This window comes from Hetaerina americana, unplaced genomic scaffold, assembly GCF_022747635.1.
Source record: "Hetaerina americana unplaced genomic scaffold, ioHetAmer1.1.p SCAF_1, whole genome shotgun sequence".
NCBI lineage: Eukaryota > Metazoa > Arthropoda > Insecta > Odonata > Calopterygidae > Hetaerina > Hetaerina americana.
The window spans coordinates 28,464,398-28,484,547 of record NW_027286069.1 but is presented as its reverse complement, the minus strand read 5'-3'; the positions used below and the strand labels follow the sequence as shown (position 1 = coordinate 28,484,547).

The 20,150-nt window shown below is 37.4% G+C and overlaps 1 protein-coding gene and 1 non-coding gene across 6 annotated transcripts in view; both read left to right on the top strand.

The window, feature by feature from the left end:
- Positions 1-10,354, top strand: part of raskol (Ras GTPase-activating protein raskol) — a 650,862-nt gene extending 640,508 nt beyond the window's left edge. For all 5 annotated transcript variants that reach the window (XM_071587458.1, XM_071587450.1, XM_071587476.1 and 2 more), the window contains 7 exons: positions 439-965; positions 1,303-1,808; positions 2,663-2,959; positions 4,497-4,701; positions 5,831-6,045; positions 7,192-7,514; positions 8,559-10,354. In XM_071587458.1, the coding sequence (XP_071443559.1) occupies positions 439-965; positions 1,303-1,808; positions 2,663-2,959; positions 4,497-4,701; positions 5,831-6,045; positions 7,192-7,514; positions 8,559-8,880 (2,395 nt within the window). In that variant the 3' untranslated portion in view covers positions 8,881-10,354. The remainder of the gene's footprint in view (positions 1-438; positions 966-1,302; positions 1,809-2,662; positions 2,960-4,496; positions 4,702-5,830; positions 6,046-7,191; positions 7,515-8,558) is intronic.
- Positions 10,355-18,291: 7,937 nt separating this feature from the next.
- On the top strand, positions 18,292-18,363 carry TRNAP-UGG (transfer RNA proline (anticodon UGG)). The gene has a single exon. It is a non-coding gene; the product is annotated as a tRNA-Pro (tRNA).
- The last annotated feature ends 1,787 nt before the right edge of the window (positions 18,364-20,150 follow it).

Genomic DNA, 20,150 nt, shown 5'->3' with positions numbered 1-20,150 from the left:
ATGTGTGGAAGTAGTTGTAGTAAATATAATTATGCATGGTCTCACTACCATAGTTGGTAAAACAATTTTTATTACAATGCCATTTTCTGCCGAACAGTTTTTGCAGAATAATGTGTGTGAAGTGTATTTTATTGGATTCTTACCACTTTACAGTTTTACCAATATATTTGCACAGAGTATTTTATGCAAATATTGCAAATTTAAAATTATAAAGAGTAAATGTATCCTTTGTGTTGATTCAATTTCCTACACGTGTGAGACCAAGTTTTATTTTTGTCATGAAAGGAAATCCTTAGAAAATTAACAAAATCTAGTTATAGAACTGGACATTTATATCTATTTCAATTTTTGTTTTTCCCTCCTTAGGATATACATTATTTTGAAAGTTGAAATTATGTAATTTATCAAACCTAACTAATCTGTTTTTTCCTCCTCCAGGTTCAACGATCCAACTGTTAGTCGATCAAATGACCCTGCAGCGAATCCTCAGAGGTCGCCAGTTGCACGTGCGGCAACTCTTCCTCGCAATGCATATTTACAGGGCTTGGGATCCTCTCCCCACCAGCAGAAAGTGGTTGCACCAAATGAAAGGTATCATGGGGTGGGCGAAAGCGAATATGGGCACCAAGGTGGCTACAGTGGAATAATTCACAGCAGTTCTGGTCACCATTTAAGCAGCATGGGGAACCTTCTCAATCCACCCCAGCCCCAGGGTGTAAATCCCGTGAAGCCCTCTGCGGCACTTACTGCCTTTGTCCCCAGCCAGCACCACAGGCAAGGCATCATGGACCCAGCTATGGATACTCATCCAGTTGGCGTGCAGTCGGTCACCCAAATGGCTCCAACACAGCACCGGCATTTCACTCGTCAGAATCATGTTGTTGTACAGGGTGCTATGATAAATGGCATCTCAGTCACGGAACAAAAGATTGCCTATGGGGGCATTTCTCAGCACAATGGCATCGGTGAGTTTGTAGCAGGTGTAGCACCATTTCGCTTGTTTTACCTGTTTAAGCCATTTAAATTTGAATTTACCCAGATAATACTTGTCTTGCTTCACTTGAAAAAATTAATTTTTTCCCATTTGTTATATTTGAGAATTAGTTGATTTTTAATTGATTCAGGAGTAAAACATGAGTACATACAAACAAGTGAAGTACATGAGATTGAAATTTAGCCCATGTTGTTTTAAATACATAATATTTCAATGTATAATGTGTTCCTCAGTTATTAATTGGGTCAGTTAACGCAACATTTAATATTTGCAGTCATTAATGACTCATTGTTGATTCTTCTTCTCAGGCCCAAGCACAAAACCAACAAATGGTCTGCAAGCACCAATAGATCATGTATCGGGTCGAATGAGGCATGCGGCTCGCACACAACACCAACATCGCTACTGCTGCTGTTGTTGTGTAACATCTCGAAATGGTGGAGCTGCAGAATGCGCAACAAGGAATTGTAATGGCATTGAAGTGAATGGAACTCGGTCGCATGTCTGTCGTTGTAATGAAGATGACGAAGATGAAGAGGATTACCGAGGGAACTCAAGGGTCCATTTGGTTGAAGACGAAGTTGGTGAAGGTGATGATGAGGAAGAGGAGGAGGAAGAAGATGGTAATACTCAGGGGAGTCAAATATCAATATCACAGCTCTCTAATGTGGCTTCATCTGGATACCAGAGTTTTGCTTACAGCCAGAGCTCAAGTCCAGTAGATCCTGGAATTGTGGCAAATGGCATTCAGAACCAGCAAACTGCGGTGACGTTGTCCAACAATAATAACAACAATAATGGAGATATCATTAAGGTGAGTAATACTTCATGATTGTGCTAAGATTTTAACACTACAAACATGTATAATTGCCAATGAAGATCATGTTGGAAATGGCTTGAGACATTGGTATTTGAGCATTTTGGTAACCTACCCACACTTTGAACTGAATTTGACTTTCTCATTGCAGCACTTGAAGTTTTCGGCTTTTCAGTTAAAAATCACTTAAAATTCAATGTGGGTATTAATGTCCTGCCTTCTGAGGAATAAAATGGAATTTTTCGTATCAACAAATCTTCAATCCTTTCCCCATATACAGGCTGAAATTTTTAATTTATGAAAAAAAATGCATACTCACATGTGCGATATCGCTATTGCAAAGTTTTAATGAAAGAGAAAACTTTTGTTGGTTACAATAATATTGGTCCATATTGCTTTGCAATGCAGTAATATGAAAAACTTGAGCATTCAGTCAACTGGAATGACAGTGCCTTGGCCAAAATACTTGCAAAAATATTCTCTGAAAGGATTCAACCTTGTGGTAACCTGGGAAGGAGGAAATCTTCTAAATGAACATTAAGATACCAAGTCAATAAAAGTTAATAATGGAGACAAGTCTGGCTCATACATGCCTAATGGAATCCCCTGAAAAATCTGAGGGATAGTTTATTGACTGGCTGGCACTTGAAGTGGTAAATTTCTGTGAACTTGACTAGACTTATTAATTTTGAGTTCATATTAGACCAGTTAGGTGGCCCAAGTCCAAAATATGAAGTTAGTGACACATTACATGGAGTAATAATAAGTTAAGGACTTATAGAAACTAGTGGAGTTCAGCATAAAAATTGGTGTGTTGAGATTACTGAACAGAGTTGATGCCTTCCTTTCAGATGACCATCACAAATGGTGATGATAGTGCTGCTGTTGCTAGTGGTTTGGGTATTCCTGGCTCACGGCAGCCAATACAAAGGTCTGCATCATCACACCAGCCTCTGGCCTTTGCCAACCCCATGTACCGTATGGGCCATGAGAGCTGTTTGGGGCGAAATAGTGCTGTAGCTACTTCTGCTGCTGTAACGAGAGCACATCGCAGGAGGTCTATCTCTTCATCATCATCATCGTCCCCTGCCACCCCTACACCCCCTGCTGGGAGACGTCACCTTCCCCAGCACCAACCACCTCCACAGGTATGGCAAACCATTATTAACCGTTCTTTTCAATTGCTTATTTCATTTTGAGTTATTTATGATTGTATGGCTGGATGTGTTTTTCTTAGTTCAGTCGATTGATGTGCATAGAATGCACTCAAAATTTTACTCTGCTTGAAATGAAAGAAAGTAGCATATATTTGGCAGATAAGGAAAGAAGGGTTCAAAGGTTCAAATCCAATTGCATAACTTATGAGGCTAACCAACAAGCATGAATTCATGAGAATTAATGGGGAAAAAGAAATAGTTTTCATCTCTGGTGATGGATGATTGCTGGTTGGCTCCAGAAACTTCATGTGGTAAACTTCTGTGGGCATTTCTATGGGTAATTTGAGATCTTATAAGCAGTATAAATGGAAATATAATTTTGACTTTGAGATGAATATTGATATGCTGCCATTTAATGATCACTGAAGACAATAGTTATCAGTGATGCTATAATTCCCAGTGGACTGAGTTTGCTCTTGTGTTTAACAGAGGAAGGCTATCATGTTTAAATCAAGAAAGGCATTTTTTACTATTTCTGATAAAGAAAAGCCAGGAAATGCTGAATTAAAAAAATTTGTTGTCTCAGGCTTAACTTTATGGAATATGCATAACATAATGAAATGAAATAATTGACTTTGTAATTCCCCGCACTGTATTTTAAAAACACGACCCAGGTTTCGACGTTGAACGTCATCACCTGATGATGACATTAACCGCTTACCGTTAATCATTCTAACCGCAGTAACAAAAGTTAAGTTGGTAATACAGTATTTAAATTTATATGAGAATGGAATTTTAATCTTGATTTGGTTCTCTAATCATGATTTTTCTTTATTAATTTTAAATTTTAATTCTTTGAAAGCCCCTAGTATACATTTTTCAATGAAGCTTTATTTTCCATAGTGTAAAATGTTTATTGATAATCATGTGGTAATAATTATTCCTGGGAAGGTTAGAGAAATTATAGGAGTCCAGAGGAAAGCCTATAAGCAAAGGATCTAGCATGAAATATAGAAGGTTATAGTGATGCATGTGATGCACTGAACAGAAAAGTTTTATGATGAATTACTCCTTTCTTGTGTGTTTCTTATGAAGAAAATCCCAGATTTTTCAAATCCTTTACTTATAGCTAACACATTAACAATAGAATATAATGATAAGATTAGAGATATACTAGCAACAACTTTTGAATGACTTGCTTATAATCTTCAATCTTTATGATTTTGTTAAGCTATTCAAATTGATTCTCACTATATGTTTGGTGAACTTGAGAGTGAGATATGGTCCTTCGTATTGTTAATTTAAAATAATTGATTTGAAAAATTAATAAATTTTCTGAGGGGGTCCTAATCTGTTGTCAATTCAGGCAATATTGAATCAGTATAATCTGTTAAATAAGTCAGTGCTCCGCAGAACTGCCAAACAACATTGCATGTTGCTCTTTTTTTCAACTTCACGTCATCTTGTGTATGAATGAGTTTTTAAAAGTGAAATATTAAATTATTTTAAATTAAATGGTTTTATCCAGATTGCACCTCACCAGCATCATCATCCACATCACGTGAACCATAATCCAGGTGGTGTACGTGCTCCAAGGACCAACCCTCAGTGCTCTGTGCGGCCCACTTGGAGACCTCAACATGCTGTTTCCCTTAGCACCCCGAATCCTCAGAACTCTGTGTCATCATCACTTTCGGGTCTGGCTCTTAGAGGCTCTCCCTATGCATCTCGAGGTAAGAATTCAAAGTGGATTCTGTTGTCAGTCAGGAATGTTGGGGCGTGTGGAAGTGAGGTAAGCTGTATGCCTCCACTTTTCACAACCATCACTGGTGTCATAAAACTATTACAATATAATTTGATAAGTAATAGTGGCTCAAGTCTAAAAATAATTTTTGTACTCTCTTCTTGAATGGAAACACATTATGCTAAACTTCACCTACACTATCATAGATGCCTCAAAAGTCCTGGAAGTAGTAAAATAATTATTGTGAAGCCAATATGAATGACTTGGAAAGGCTTTACCCGTGTTGAAATATTGCATGAAAGGTGCTATTTACCTCTAACAGGAAAACCTCGTTACAATTCTGCTTTATTATAAACCTCATAAAATTCAAATTAAGAGCAGTCCCTGGTCAAAAGCATAGGACTTTACATACGTTTTACTATGACTAGATTAAAATATGCCTTAAGTGAAATCATTAGCCATGATTTGTTCTTATGACTTATGTACGTATCATTTATTTCAAAACCCAGTAAGCCAGCATGAATTATTAATAATATTGAATATCATGCTAAAGGAAGCAGCATGCTAACTTTGAATTGCTGAACATATTGTTTGTGAATTTTTATTTACCTTTATGGTGTATCATAATGTCAGTCATCTAGCTGACTGCTGATTAATAGGGAAAGGGAGAGGCTGGGCTCGCAGTGACAGAGTAGGTGGTGGAGGCGTAATCGGTAAGCCTCGGAGGTAGGGGTGACAGGATGACAGAAGAGGCATAAGAAATGCAAACTGCTTATGATAAAAGTTCCCACTCTTATCTGAAAGCCCTGAGTCCTCTAACAATATGCTTCCAAGTGTAGTATTCATCCATAGTATTTTTCTGGTAACATTCTGTGTATGTTCATGTGTACTTTGGAATTATGGCATAAATGAGTAAAGACTCTTATTGTTTTGTGAAAATGAAAGTTATTCAAGATATTCATTGGAGTTCTGTTGTTATTGGTAGGGGTTGTGAGTGAAATCTTCACTATAGCATGCACAAATGCTTTATAAATTTCAGTCTTAACTACTGGCTGTGTATTCCGTTCACTCATGGCCTGCAATTCAGTTGTTCAAAAGATTTCTCCTTCCTGTTGCAGAACTGTCGCTGCAGACACACTCTCAACTTTGCTGTGGTATCAAAGGCAGGCAGAGGGAAGGGGTGGCACATGATGGAGATGACCTCTCGGACTCTTCTGAGGAAATGGAGGAGGGTGAGGGAGTTCCATTCCATGCTCAGAGATCTTCTGGTAGCAGCAGCCGAACTGTTGTAAATTCTGCCTTAGCTTCAAGGGATCTTAAAAGTGTGACTGAGGTTAGTACTGGAATGCACAAAAGTAAAAACTGATTTGTGTTCATATATACATTGACTTAATTACAAACAGGTTGCATAATTTAATTGTTCACAAAGGAAACGTACCTATCTAGGCGGTAATCTTAAAAAGTCTTAAGAAGCCCCATCTTGAACTGGACCATACTTGAAACTCCTATTTAACCCGTCATATATATATTTAATTATTATTTTTCTTTTTTCTGTTTTGAGTACTATCAAAAGTCCATTTTGTACCAAAGGCCTGGACCACTTTGGTTATACCCTAGTTGCATTTCTGATTACAGATTGCCTTCATAGTGTCTTAAGATTTTTAGTTTCTCAAATTGAATTTAATAAACATAAGTAAAACTGATTCATAATAAAAAAAGTTATTTTTACTTTTCACATTTAGAAAATATTTATTTTGACCAGTTTCAATGTTTCGTCATCATTGTCAATCAAGTGATTTTGAGAGATATTTTAATTCGTTTGAAGGGAGGATTGAAGGCAAGGGGTAGGTAGTTGTGGAGGAGGCTTTATTGGGGTGGGCAGGGGAGAGATGGTGTGCTGGTGAAAGGAATTGTTGCGGTGGAAATCTCCATAAAATAAGAATTAGCAGTAGTGGATGGTGAGAGCAAAGGGAGCACAGAAAAAAGTGGAATTGCATTTGACAAGGTTCCAGGATACTCATTTAATTTGTTTTTCAATTTTTTCTGATATTCTCAGGTGCTCTTTGATATGCTTCTCCTATCCCTTGTGAAACTATTTAGAAAATGATTGACATACTGTGATTATACATCACACAAAAATATTCCCCCTCCCTTGAAAGTATGCGGCCCACTTCGTGTTGATTGGGGCAACTGGCTTCATACTATGGTTTGGCAAGATGCTAACTTCTTTCACTGGTCTAATTAAAGTTGAATTTGAATCCTTGTGTAGCAATGCATGGCTAAATACTGATGGAAATCTGTACATTGTTAGTTCTAAGATTTTGAAAATCTTTTGTATTTTGGCAAAAAATGCTCCTATTACCCAATATAATCATTTGTTCAACAAGTTTTATGTTCATCATGAATGAATTTCACATTGTGCATACCCCTTAATTCTCTCTTAACTTGATCACCCTTAATGGTAATTCCCTTTCTCTAGTATGAACGTGAAATTGAGCATTTGCGTACAAGTGTGGAATCTCTTCGTGCACAACTGGAGGAGTCTCAGCGACAGTTGACATGGTCTGGCACCAATGGGTGCTCTTCAAAGACGGGGAGCGTGACCAGTGGAGGTACTCTGGCTGGGGATGAAACAGCTGACTCAGAAAGTGGTAGCAGTAGGAGAATAGGGGAAGGGGATATGGGAGACAATACCTCGGTATGGAGAGAGGGCGTTGAGGAAGAGAGTTCACGGGTTATGCCACCTGAAAGCCTTGACGACTCCATACCTGATGACCAGCACATGAGAGGAATCATATCCAGGTAGGATATATATTTATGAGCAACTCGGACATAGATTTAGAAGAAACTGCTCATTCAATCAAACTTAATGCTGCAGTTACAGCTGCGGAGAAATAAGAGAAGTCCACCAATTGTAAATTTTTTCAGAATTTTGGTAGTTAATAGTCATGGAACAGTAATGTTTGCCATGCATATGGCTTTTAAAACTGTTCTACTTGAGTTGTTGTGATTAAATGTTTATGACTGTGTCTGTTGAATTTATTTGAGTGACTGAATCTATGCTTAGAGTTTAGGTACCCATTTAATAATCAATTTATGTGCCCTTAAGTTATCTCTCATTGAATTGTGTTAAGTAATAAAATCTCAAAGTACCACTTTTCCAAAAAAATAATTGTGGTACATTCATTTATTTAGGTTGTGAAATAATTATCATATTTGTGATTTAAGGTAAATGTCATAATAATAATATAATGCCATACAATCGCAATATTATGGCTTGGGTGAATACAAATTTATTCTTTTGCTTTTTGAATTAGTTTTTGGAACTTTTTTGCATGAGATGATCCTGTTTCAGTATTTTGGGTCACTACAACTACACTTTGGTGTGAATATATGTATGAAAATAAACCAATGTGTTTTGGGTATGTGTGTCTGTGCTTGATGTCAAAATCTCATGTGAATCTACCTGAATCTAGAGGAACTATCTTTTGTACTCTGAAAGAATAGGTAACCTGCTCATAGGAACCAGAATTTAATGTTGCAAATGTTTCAAATTCCTTTCACTTGCTCTTGAACCACTTAAAATGACTACCCAGCTTGGTATTAGGAAACAGACACATGAATTAATTTGATGTGCAGGTATTTTTGTTGCAGTATTTCAACTAATTCCATTTGAGCATTATATGTGTAGCATTTTCTTAATCTGGCTACTGGTAGCCCTGGTAGAATCAGGTGCTATCCACCGCATTCAATTTAGTTTGTTGCCCAAGTCAGACCCAGGCTCAATTGTAATGTGTGAGCTATGTCTATGAGTATATTAATGGTGTAATATCTTTCCAACTACAGGCTGGTTTGTGTGGAAGAGGAGCTTCGAAAAGAGCAGAGAAAAACAGCTGAGGCATTGGTTCGTAAGCAGCGTGTGATAGAAGCCCAAGAGCTGAAGATTCGTGCCCTTGATTCAGCTAACAATCGCCTTCTAGCTGCCCTCACACACCTCCGGGACCGTCACAATGGCAATCTAAGTGGTATAACAAATGGGACCACTTCTCCCTCGGCATCCAGGTCTCCGACCCCCTCAGGAGCCATCCCATTGGAAACGGAGAGGGAAATGTGTGCACAGGCCAGACTTCTTGCTGAGCTGTCTGAGCTCAAAAGTAGTTCATGCTGATCTTCAATTCTAAGGAGACTATGTGAGGATCAGCTTTTCTGATAAATTTCTTAGAATCTTAGCGACCCTTAAGTGAACCAACCATTAGTCCTTTGCTTTGAAGCCTCATCTAAAGTTCTAAAGCAATCAGAGTGCAAAATGCTGTGAATTTTACAGGCAACAAAAGTTGTTTCAAGGTGATCAAAAATGTATTTTTCTGGTGAATTGACCTGCGATGCCTATTAAACTCACCATTAATTAGTGAGTAGTGGTTGCCAAGAAGACTGCTAAATCCTTCTCCAATGGCTAATGCAGGAAATGAACAAATAATGCAGCTATCTTTGTGTTTATTGAGATTACCATTCCATTGCCTGAACTCTGCTTACATTGAGCTGATTAGGAATCAGGATCCAATCCCAAGTGAAATGTATGTGATGGCTTCCCTTATAATGCCACTCTTCTACTGTTTTCTTTAGGCATAGCTCAATTGCACAACTAAATTAAATAAGTGTGTTTCCACCTCTCTCAGTACATACACATTATTTTTATTTTATGCTGTGTTAAGAGTTGCATTTAGTGGGAATATATATATATGAAATAGAGGTTGCAATGTACTTTGATGGACATCACAGAATGATAAGCTCATATTCAGCAGGCTGTTGTTGAGTTACCAATGCAATCTTTCAGCAGCCATTGCAATTATGATAGAAATGAAATTGGTGGCACTCAAGCCAAGCACAGGATTCTTTATAGTGTTTTTGTGTGTTTTTGTCCCCTTTGTCATGCATTTTGTGCTATATGTTAAGATTATAGGCAAGAGCAGTAGTGAAATTGGAAGGTTTAAATGATAGAAAATCTAACTTAATGGAATTTATTATGAATTTATATTTAATACTGCTGTTTGCAATAATCAGTCATATTGTGTGTGAGTGTGTGTGTATGTCCCTTGAGTATAAGAGAAATAGTGTATGTTTGTAAATGTGAATTTTTAATCATCATCTTTCTGTAGTTGACTCTAATTGATTATCTTGTTACCATTCTAATTCAATTCTGTAATTGTATATCACTCACTGCTTTTCATAGTATTTAGGGCTTCTGTTATTGCACATCCAAGGAGATTGATCTCTAACAAATATAATTTTAATGCATAGGTACAAGTTATGACCCCGATTAACCGCCCTTCTCTACCAAAGATTAGTGCTATATTTTAAGTATTTCATCTTGATTATCAGTAATATTTTATGTAAAAAGATGAATGGGAAATCTCATTTCTTTTGTATTATTTTTAAATGCTATGACAGGCAGTTAAAGTATTTTAGAGATGCTTATTTTCTCAAGTGTCAGAAATTGTTTAATTAATTTTTTTGGAAATAATTTCATCCTTGACCAAATGATCTGTAAATTTAAACTCATGTGTATGTGTATTGTAGATGTAAATAAATGTAAAATTATGCTTTGAACAATGTATACAGTATTAAAGGTATGTATTATTTAACTTGTCTTTTCTTATTATCTTGGAGTAATAATTATGGAATGAAGGTGTTCCACCTATACTAGTCTCCTCCTGATTAAATACCTGAACTACATTCTATTCACATCTCAGGGAATATAACCTATGGATTTCTGAAGTGATTTTGGTAAAATATATGGCCATAATTTCAGGCAGTTCAAATTGAATTACACTAGGTAGTCTATATTTTCTAGAAGGAATGATTCCCTCAATTCATACATGTATGAATTACTTGAAATATATTAAGGACCCTGAGAAAGAAAGATCTTTGGTACCAATCATTTAGAGGTAAACAGAGAAAGGTAATCTTTGAATAAAATTTTTGGAATATACTTTTGGCCATAGATTTGTAATCATTAAAGCTAAACTTGGAAAATATTTTTTTTAATTAATGACAAATAATCCAATACTTAGAAGTATTTTTTAGCTCATTAAAATGTTGTTTTGTCTTTCACTTTGTTTCATATGTCTTTTATCAACAATGGTATGCCATGATGTTGGATTATTGACCTTTAGTAAAGCTAAAATTTAATGAAAAAAAACTTCTTAAAAACTGCAAGATATGCATAAACATCATTTATGGTGAAGCATTAAACATGGGCAAAATTTTACTGGAATGAAGACGACATAGTCCTTTATGGAGGAACAATGGAGTAGGTAAGTCAATAAATCAGCTTTGCACACTCTTGTTAAATATTTTTCAATTGCATTTAAGCTTAAGATACACGTATTTTGTAAAAAAATAATGAAGAATAAAGTTATTCCTTTATCTTGGTATCTATTTTATAAGATTCTTTAATTAAAATATCTATTCTCTTAGTTCTTTGCCCTTGATGATGTCCAATTGAAGAAGTTGGGTTAACTCTCTAAAAACTGAATGAAAGAATTCTGGTTTCTTGACTACTGACCATTTTCATGAACTATACATCAACTGCATTTGAGGTAGAGTTCATGGAAAGCCAATCTGATGCAGAGTTTTATAAATTTGCCATAGTGAGTGGTTTACTTCAGGATGAAAAAGACAATGCACTTTAAATTAACAAATTTTTCATAATTATTGTATCATCAGCCTGGGTAAATAAACAGAATGTTTGTAAGGGTGGATTCCTTGTACATTAATGAGGTGATAGTGACTAAGAGAGAGGTCCAAGAACCTTCAGCCTACAACTACGAGGGTCATCCGGAAAGTAGTACCCGTTCGTGCCGCATGAAGTGCTGACGACGCGAGTAGCCGCTGGACGAGGTCAGATAGCTTCAGTGGCTTGTCTGCCTTCTCTGAGCCAAGTTGCGTGACGCTAGCATTGCCTGTGTTGTTTCTGTGATTGTTTACAATGTTTAAAAAAAATGAGAACGCCGCCAGTTGTGAAGTGAGGGCAGTGATTAAATTCCTCAATGCAAGAAACGTTCGCCCATGTGATATTCATCGCCAATTAAAGGAGGTGTATGGAGACAATGTAATGGACGAGTCGTCTGTTCGGCGGTGGTGTCGCAACTTCAACATGGGGAGGGGGAACACACACGACGATGAGCGTTCGGGGCGACCGTCTGTCATTACAGACCAACTGGTGAGCTCAGTTGACGAATTCGTGAGGAACGATCGGCGCGTCACAATTGATGACATCTGTGAGCATTTTCCCAATGTTTCTCGAACAATTGTTCATGAAATTGTTAAACACCATCTGCATTATGCAAAAATTTGTGCAAGATGGGTCCCTCGCGTATCTCAATGAGCTGGCGGCGAAGGACTATGCAGCAGGAATACAGAAACTTGTCACACGTTATGACAAATGCCTTAATTTGCTTGGAGATTATGTTGAGAAGTAGTTTAAAGTATCCTCTTTCAAATAAAATTTTTTATGTTTGTTAATATTTACTTTTGTCTTTTTATTTCACGAACGGGTACTACTTTCCGGATGACCCTCGTAAATAATCTACCCAGTAGGTTACTTACAAACTAGGTGAGTTTTGAGGAGAAAGCTGTGCATATTAATGGATTTCATTACAGATTAGTCATTTAACATAATTGCCATTTAATTAATGAAAATAGCTTAGGTTTAGTTACCACTCTTTACCTATAATGGTAGGAACTTACTAGTCAAGTACCTGTTCATGCATAATAAGTGAAATGTGAAAAATCTTTTTGAAAAATCATCTAGTTTAGATATGATGCCTGCAGCTGTATGTAATTGTGGATGTAAAGGTGGGTTACATGTTCTTGTGCACACGTATATAGGTAATATATAAATCAGCAAATGCAGTAGGTAATAAGCGTTGATTTGGTTGGCATTGTCTTATCAAAACCTGTCATGGCTTGAATATAATTTTCTTCATTTCCTCTGTCAACAGTTCAACTGCAGGTTGAACCACCAACACGAGGTCTGTCCAGAAAAGATCCAGCTATTCAATATTTTGAGAAAAATAGTCTAACTAAAACAATGATGAGGCCTTAGTCCCCTACAAAGTACTCCTCTTGGGACCTATCTCACTTATTCCAGCATCTCTTCCTCTTTTCAAAACAATTAGCAAAGTCCTTATACAGGATGTTCACCACCTGCCTCATTGCATTCTCCTTTATCTCGTCAACACGAATTTTGTACTGCAGTTGACGGGGACTTACTCCAAGCCACGAAGGATGACCCATGTTTTCTATAAAAGGTCATAACTGGAGATGAGTCATGGGTCTACAGCTATGTCCCTGAAACAAAAGCCCGGTCTTCCCATCAGTCCATTGATGAGATAAAGGTGAATGCTGATGACCATTCCAAACCTACCCTCTAATTCACCCTACACCATATGCTCCCTCACCACTCTAATAAACCCATCTGCATCACTTTAATCTGCTGACACGCCCTCACTTGAGTATATAGGCTTGTTTTGTTTCTCAAAATCATTCTTGTGATAATTATGTATGAATAGGCTTTGTTATCTGGTATAACTTAGTTGAGTTCCACAATGATGAATGGAAAAGACAGTAATTTTCCGCGCAATTGTATTATATTGTTGACCATACATGTCATTATCAATACAATGCAGGAGAATGGCTATCAGCTGTTTCACATAGGTTCAACCAGATTGGGGAAGTATGTTGAGAGGGGGAGAGGAGCAGGAGGTGGGAGAAAAGGAAGTTAGAAAAACAAGGCAAATAACTCAATGGAATTATAGAACTAGTGGGAAGAGGTCAAATTGAGTGGGGTTTGTTGTCACTAGAATCACATGGTTAGAAAGGGAGAGAGGGAATGTGCGGGATGAATTTGTTGTCACACGAGGATGTTACGCCAGCCTCCATGACAGCACCATTATGCTGAGTACGGTGCATGGAAATTCTTGCTCTGTATTTCCTACGTGCCTGACAACCCAGAAGTTGCGGGCTCGACTCCTCCCTAGGTTGATTTCCCACCTAGGTCTAGAAATTTGTGACTATTGTTGTTATTTGTTTATAGTTTGATGTGAAGGCCAAAACCTGCCTGTTCTTGTATTGGTTATTACTTTTAAAAAACTAGGAAGGTGGGAGATTTAGTAGAATAGCTGTAACAGTTTCTGGCATCACTTGGTGGAAATTCTTCATATTGAAATTAAATTTAAAATACTTCGCCTTTCCACATAAACCGCTTTTATAACTACCTAGGTTTCGTTATGGTATAACATCATCAGGTTATCATCTGATGATGTTATACCATAACGAAACCTAGGTAGTAATATAAGTGGTTTGTGTGGAAAGGCAAAGTATTTTAAATTTAATTTCAATAGAATAGCTGTGGTTGTTCATGCACAGGGAAAGGGGAGTATTGCATTCATACGTGAAATGTAGGACAGAAGTTACGGGAGAGATGGTAGATAATGTTTTTTGAGGTGCAGGTGGCAAAGGAATGACATTTGGGTTGGTATCCTGAAGTCAGAAAAATGGTTGGCTGAAAATGATTGCAGAATTTTCAGCGACAGATGGAGACATCGGACTGACAATGAAAAAGTGATGGAGCATTTTGTGTGTGATGGGTAGCAGCTGTTGAAATGGTGGTTTGTTAATGTGGACTGATATTTTAAATTTATTACTTTGGAACTGAATGCTGAAATTGATATGCGGGGGACCAAGGGCAAGATGGCTTGACATGCCAAAGGTCCCTGGTTCAATTCTATGAAATGGAAATCCTTTTTAATCTAATTTTCTCAATAGATTTACTTTTATATTGCTTGTTTTTTCAGTTTTCATGTACAATAATTTTATTTGTGCTAGCCCTTTATACGCATGAATTTGTTTACCCTGTATAACAGGTTTTCAAGTTTGAATAATGTATTCACCCACGCTTTAAAATAGGGTAGTGTTCAGCCGTAATGCTTTGGACTTTCCCATGATTTTAGCAAAAATGCAGAGCTCAGGAAAAGGAGCTGGTCTCCTTACCTGGATGTGTAAATTTCACACAACTTTAGGCTGAATACTAGGTGAGGTCTACCCTAACCTATCAAACCAACCATAGCGTTGATACCTGTAATTTTGGTTTTTATTAAATAAATATTATTTTATTGGTTGGACCAGTGGTATGTGTAGTGTCGTAGAGAGACAATGGATTAGCATGTTCACCAAATGAACTCAAAGAGTTCTAGGTTTAAATCAGTATTTTTTTTTAGGGTAATCTACCGGTTAAGGTAGGTTTTTGGATGGACACAACTACCAAACAAATATTTTATTACTCCTAATAAAACACAAAATCCATCATCCTACTCTATATCAGGTCCCTCTTCAACTCTGAGTACTTTCTTCCTCCCTTCATCCCGTCCAACATCCCTATCCTGTTCCTTCCCTTTCCTCGTTTGCCTAGCATTCTCCCCTATATTACAGTCTTCAACATCCCACTGCCGGTCAACACCCCCTTCATCCACTTTTCCTGCCTCCATAGGATTGCTCCCAACAAACCCCTCTCTTCGCCCACCATACCAAGTACTTCCTCATTTGTTTTCTTCTCTGTCCATTTCACCTTCTCCATTCTTCTCCACACCCACATTTCAAAAGCCTCCAGTCTACGTCTATCCTCCTACTTCAATGACCACGTTTCCGCACCATACATAGCTACGCTCCATATCAAAGTTTTTACGAGTCTTTTCTTAACATCCTTACTCAAAGTCCCTGTCATCAACTCCCTCCTCCTTGTGAAGGCCTCTTTGCCTAGCGCAATTCTTCTCCTTACGTCCCTACTACTTTGACCGTGCTGGTCCAAAACACTACCGAGATACGTAAACTGTTCTACCTGCTCCAGTTTTTGCCCTCCTACTTTAATGTTAAGCTTAGCCTTTTTCTTTCTAGAAAATCGCATAACCTTTGTTTTATTAATATTGATTCTCATCCCATACCTGTCGCACTGAATTTCCAATTCACTCAGCAATGCTTGCAGCCCCTTGGCTGACTGACAAACTAAATCAGTATGATGGATATTTTTGTATCTACCAAGGCATCACAAGGGGTGCAGCCAAGATGAGCAACTGGCTCAGTGGGTTAGGTACCTGACTTCCAAACTGCATGGCAGGCAATGAAAAGAACTGGCACTGATACCACAAATGTGTGAATTTCAAATGCTTTAAGGTCTACTACTAGGTGATTCCTACCTTCCCTATGCCTTCTAACCTATTTTCAACCATTAAACTAGGTAGGTGTCTAGCACTTATAATGTATTTAGAGTTTTATTATTTTTGATACACAGGAAGAGGAAAGGGTTCACTTTGATTTTATAAACCAGTTACTGGACTGTTGTCTTTATGGTTGCTACTATTTCCACCATTATATTCAATCAGTTGGCAATAATGACAAAGATCCATAGGCATTATAGTCCCTTATTTTTCCTATCATATCATTAAATATTTCCATCGTAATTGGCCGAAATAGAAGGTCCCCATGTCTAGCAAGACATGGGGACACTGCAAAATAATTCCTAAAAAACTAAGTTATTACCCTCTAAGATTTTAACGATTCAATATTTCCCAAAGTTAAAAAAAATATTACTTGGAAGATGATCAATTTGAGTTTAGGAAGGGGAGGTGAATGTGATACCATACCAGTAATGTAGTCACTGATAGAGAGAGGAACATAGAATATAATCAGGATGTATTTGTTTGTTTTGTAGATTTCAAGAATGCAAAAAGAAAGAAATCATTAGGAAAGAATTGATGAATATAGTACAGAAGACAGGGTAAGTTGAAGGGATAAGCAACTCATGCAAAACGTGTACATGCCTCTGACTGCTTAGGTGCAAGCGAGGATTAAAAGTCATGATGGGCAGTTTCAGTGAGAGTAGTGCCCATTGCCATCTGTGTTTTTCCATACATGTTTGGAGGAAAGGTTAAAATAGGCATGGCATGAACTGGAGGTAAGAATGAAATGAGCGGAGAATTCATTAAATTAGTTAGGTTTGCAGATGATCATACTACAGTTGGTTAGTCAGCCAAGATATTAGAAAATCAGTTCAATTGGTATGGGATGAGAATCAATGTAAACAAGAACAATTTTTGGAAGCTTTTCGGGAAAGAGGAAAGTCGAGTTGAATGTTAAATGATTTTTTTAATGTTTTGAATATTTTAAATATCTTGAAATTTAAAGACCAAGATAGACAAAGCAGTGGGAACATAAGATAAAGAACTGTTTTAGGTAAAGGAGGATTTACAAAGAGGAGGAAGTTGATGACAAGAACATTCACTGAGGATGCTCAGAAAATATCAGTGAAAACTTTTATATAGAGCATGGCGTAGAAAATATGATCTTAGAATCAAGATGACTGACATATATTGCAGTTTATGAGATGTGGGTGCACAGACAGGTGGAAAGCTAAGTACTGAATGAATAAGTACTAAACTGAAACTAAGTACAAAAGTAAATAAGTACTGGGAATGGCATGGGAGGAGAGAAGATTGTCGGGAGAAATACAAAGGATGTAGTTAGGGTGGATTCGGGAACATTTTAACATGGGATGGAATGTTGAAGATTGATAGAGAAAAAAACGTTACGTAGGCTGGGAAGGGGAAGAAAGGTGTAGGCATGCCGGGTGGAATTAAGGGAGGAGGAAAAATGAAGAACAAGTAAATATACTGTGGGGTGTCTTGCTAGACCTAACTAGAAATCAAGCGACGGTCACTCTGGGTTCATCCAAAATTAACCCTAAACGGAGACATCCATCGATCGCCTGTGCAAAACCGAAGAAGGTTAAATGTATTGGGGAGTGTGAGGCTGTTTTTTCCAAGTGAGCCTAAGAATTATAGAATTGTTACAATTGTGTTAATCCTTTATCTTTAACAGTAGACTACCGAATAATAATCTACGCATTTTTGGTGTCCTACGCTTGCTTTGGTTCATAATTAATTTCGATTTATTGTCGATTTTAACATTGTATTTATTATGTAGAGAAGCACTTAATGGATTGGCTCAAAGAGTGGCCATCTATGATTACCATTACGAGCTGTTGGATAATTGTCTTGGAAGTTTGGAATTCATAAATTCATTTTAGAATTATTGAACTGTCGGAAGAAAGTTTTTCATGTTAAGCAGAAACCCAGATGTTTTTCCAATTTCCCAAAAAATCATGAGTGTCAGAGGAAATTATCATATTTTATGTCTTTTATTGCCTACACTTAGCACAATGAACACCTACATTGTTTGCATCGGACGAAACAGTAATTGAATATTCTTTCGAGAATGAGAGCAGTTTCCCCAAGTCAAATTGTGAGTTACCGTAACTTGCCATTACAACGGTTCCTTTCAGACAGGTTCTGAATCCACGTGGCCCATCGGTGGTTATACAGTGAATTCAGCGCGCACATAAACCTGAATTTTAAGATTGAATACCAACTAAATTCCTTAATTAAAACAAACTATTACCATGCCCATGGCAAACTTGTTTGACATTTGTTAGAAATAACATTAAAACTACTAATTTCTATATATCGGCCTGTTGGTCTAGGGGTATGATTCTCGCTTTGGGTGCGAGAGGTCCCGGGTTCAAATCCCGGACAGGCCCTTTATTTTTATAGGGCATTAATGTTTTAATTATAATAGGATAGAATAAAATTTTTATATAGCTAGGCAATTCTTCCCAGTGATACGATAATATTTTGTTTTCAGAGCATTTTCGACGAACCTGAACAATAAGAAACCCTCTTCTTTGTTAACCTATTCGGCAGTCCCACGCTCTCCAAAAAAAATTGCAATTTTATGTGGTGAAATTTGCACTTGCACCATGGAAAACCCATTCACATGCCCTCCCATCTAATTTATTAAAATAAACCGAAATTTTAAACAAAAACAATTTCAATGGTGTATACATCGTATATCCAAATGAATAATTATTGGTTTCATTTGGACGGTAATTTTCAAGCCAAAATATCCTTTTCCTCCCATATAATCTTTATCCGCATTTCAGGAGATAGAAAAAGCTAGAATATACAAGAGAAAGAGGGAATCCGATGAGAGATTTTGATTTAATCGATGTTAATTCGCTGACAGGGAAGTTTATTCTTCTAACAGGGAAAGGAAGATCGATTGAAAGATAGAAAAAAATTGAAAGATTGTACCAATCCTGCGTAAATTTGTGCTCACATGTTAAAGAAATAAAACTTCTCTGAGAATTTTTGGTTAACCATTTTTAAAATTGATCCCGTATTTTCAAGAATCACTACCTAAATTTTTGTCATCTTTAATTCAAATTTGAAAAGTTGAATATCTTTCCCACTAGTCAATAAGTAACTAGTATTTAAAAATAAACCTGAATACCAGAAAAAATTGAGTTCCAATGAATAAACTCGAGTTGGTATGAAAAGGAACTTTGCTCTGCACGAAATGGTTGGAAATCTGGTATATCTTTGTCCTAATAGACGGAAAACTAATGCACACATGCTTGTAGACCATAAACAAAATGACCTTCCGAAGCACTCCTGGTGGCATGTGGAAGTAACATTCCCATCAACACGCATGCGCAGGTTCGAGGTCTTTTTTTTCATCCAGTGTATTTTGAGAAGCGGAAGGATGGAGACGTGTTCTACTGCTATGCCAACGCGAGTTAAACAGCGTGCTGTTTTCGACTGCTGCCTTCATCGTCCGAGGGGTAATGATTACCCTTGAGGCGTCTCTTGAGTTGAGGAAAAAAATAAAAATCGCAAGGCCCCAATATCGGGGGAGTAAGGATGGTTGCACGCAGCTTTCCAATCGACCCTGTTTGTTCTCGTCTGTGAGGCGGCGTGGTACCCATTGTGCACAGATTTTACGGTATCCCAATTGTTCAATAACGAAGCCAACGCGTTCCTTGAATATTCCAATACGGTTTTCGATACGCTTTAGAGTGATTCACCGGTCATTTTAAATCAAATATTCGACGAGTTAGCGATTTTTATCGTCTGTGGCAGTGATTGGACATCCGCTGCGTGTTTCATCAACAATTACAGCTTTTCCAGGCTCGCAACCACGAAATTTCGCTGCGTGTTTCATCAACAATTACAGCTTTTCCAGGCTCGCAACCACGAGATTTTACTATCCATCGATTTACAGTAGACCTCTCAACAACATGGTCACCATAAACAGCCTTTAAACGACGATGAATTTTAGTAGGAGTCACTTCTTCCTTAATTAAATTCGATAATTCTATTCGATAATAGAACGCTGTATAACTCGCGTTGACATAGCACTATAGCACGTCTCCATACTTCCGCTTATCAAAATACACTGGATGAATGTACGAGTAACGACCTCAAACCTGCGCATGTGTGTTGAGTGGGAATGTTACTTCCACATGCCACCAGGAGTGCTTCGGAA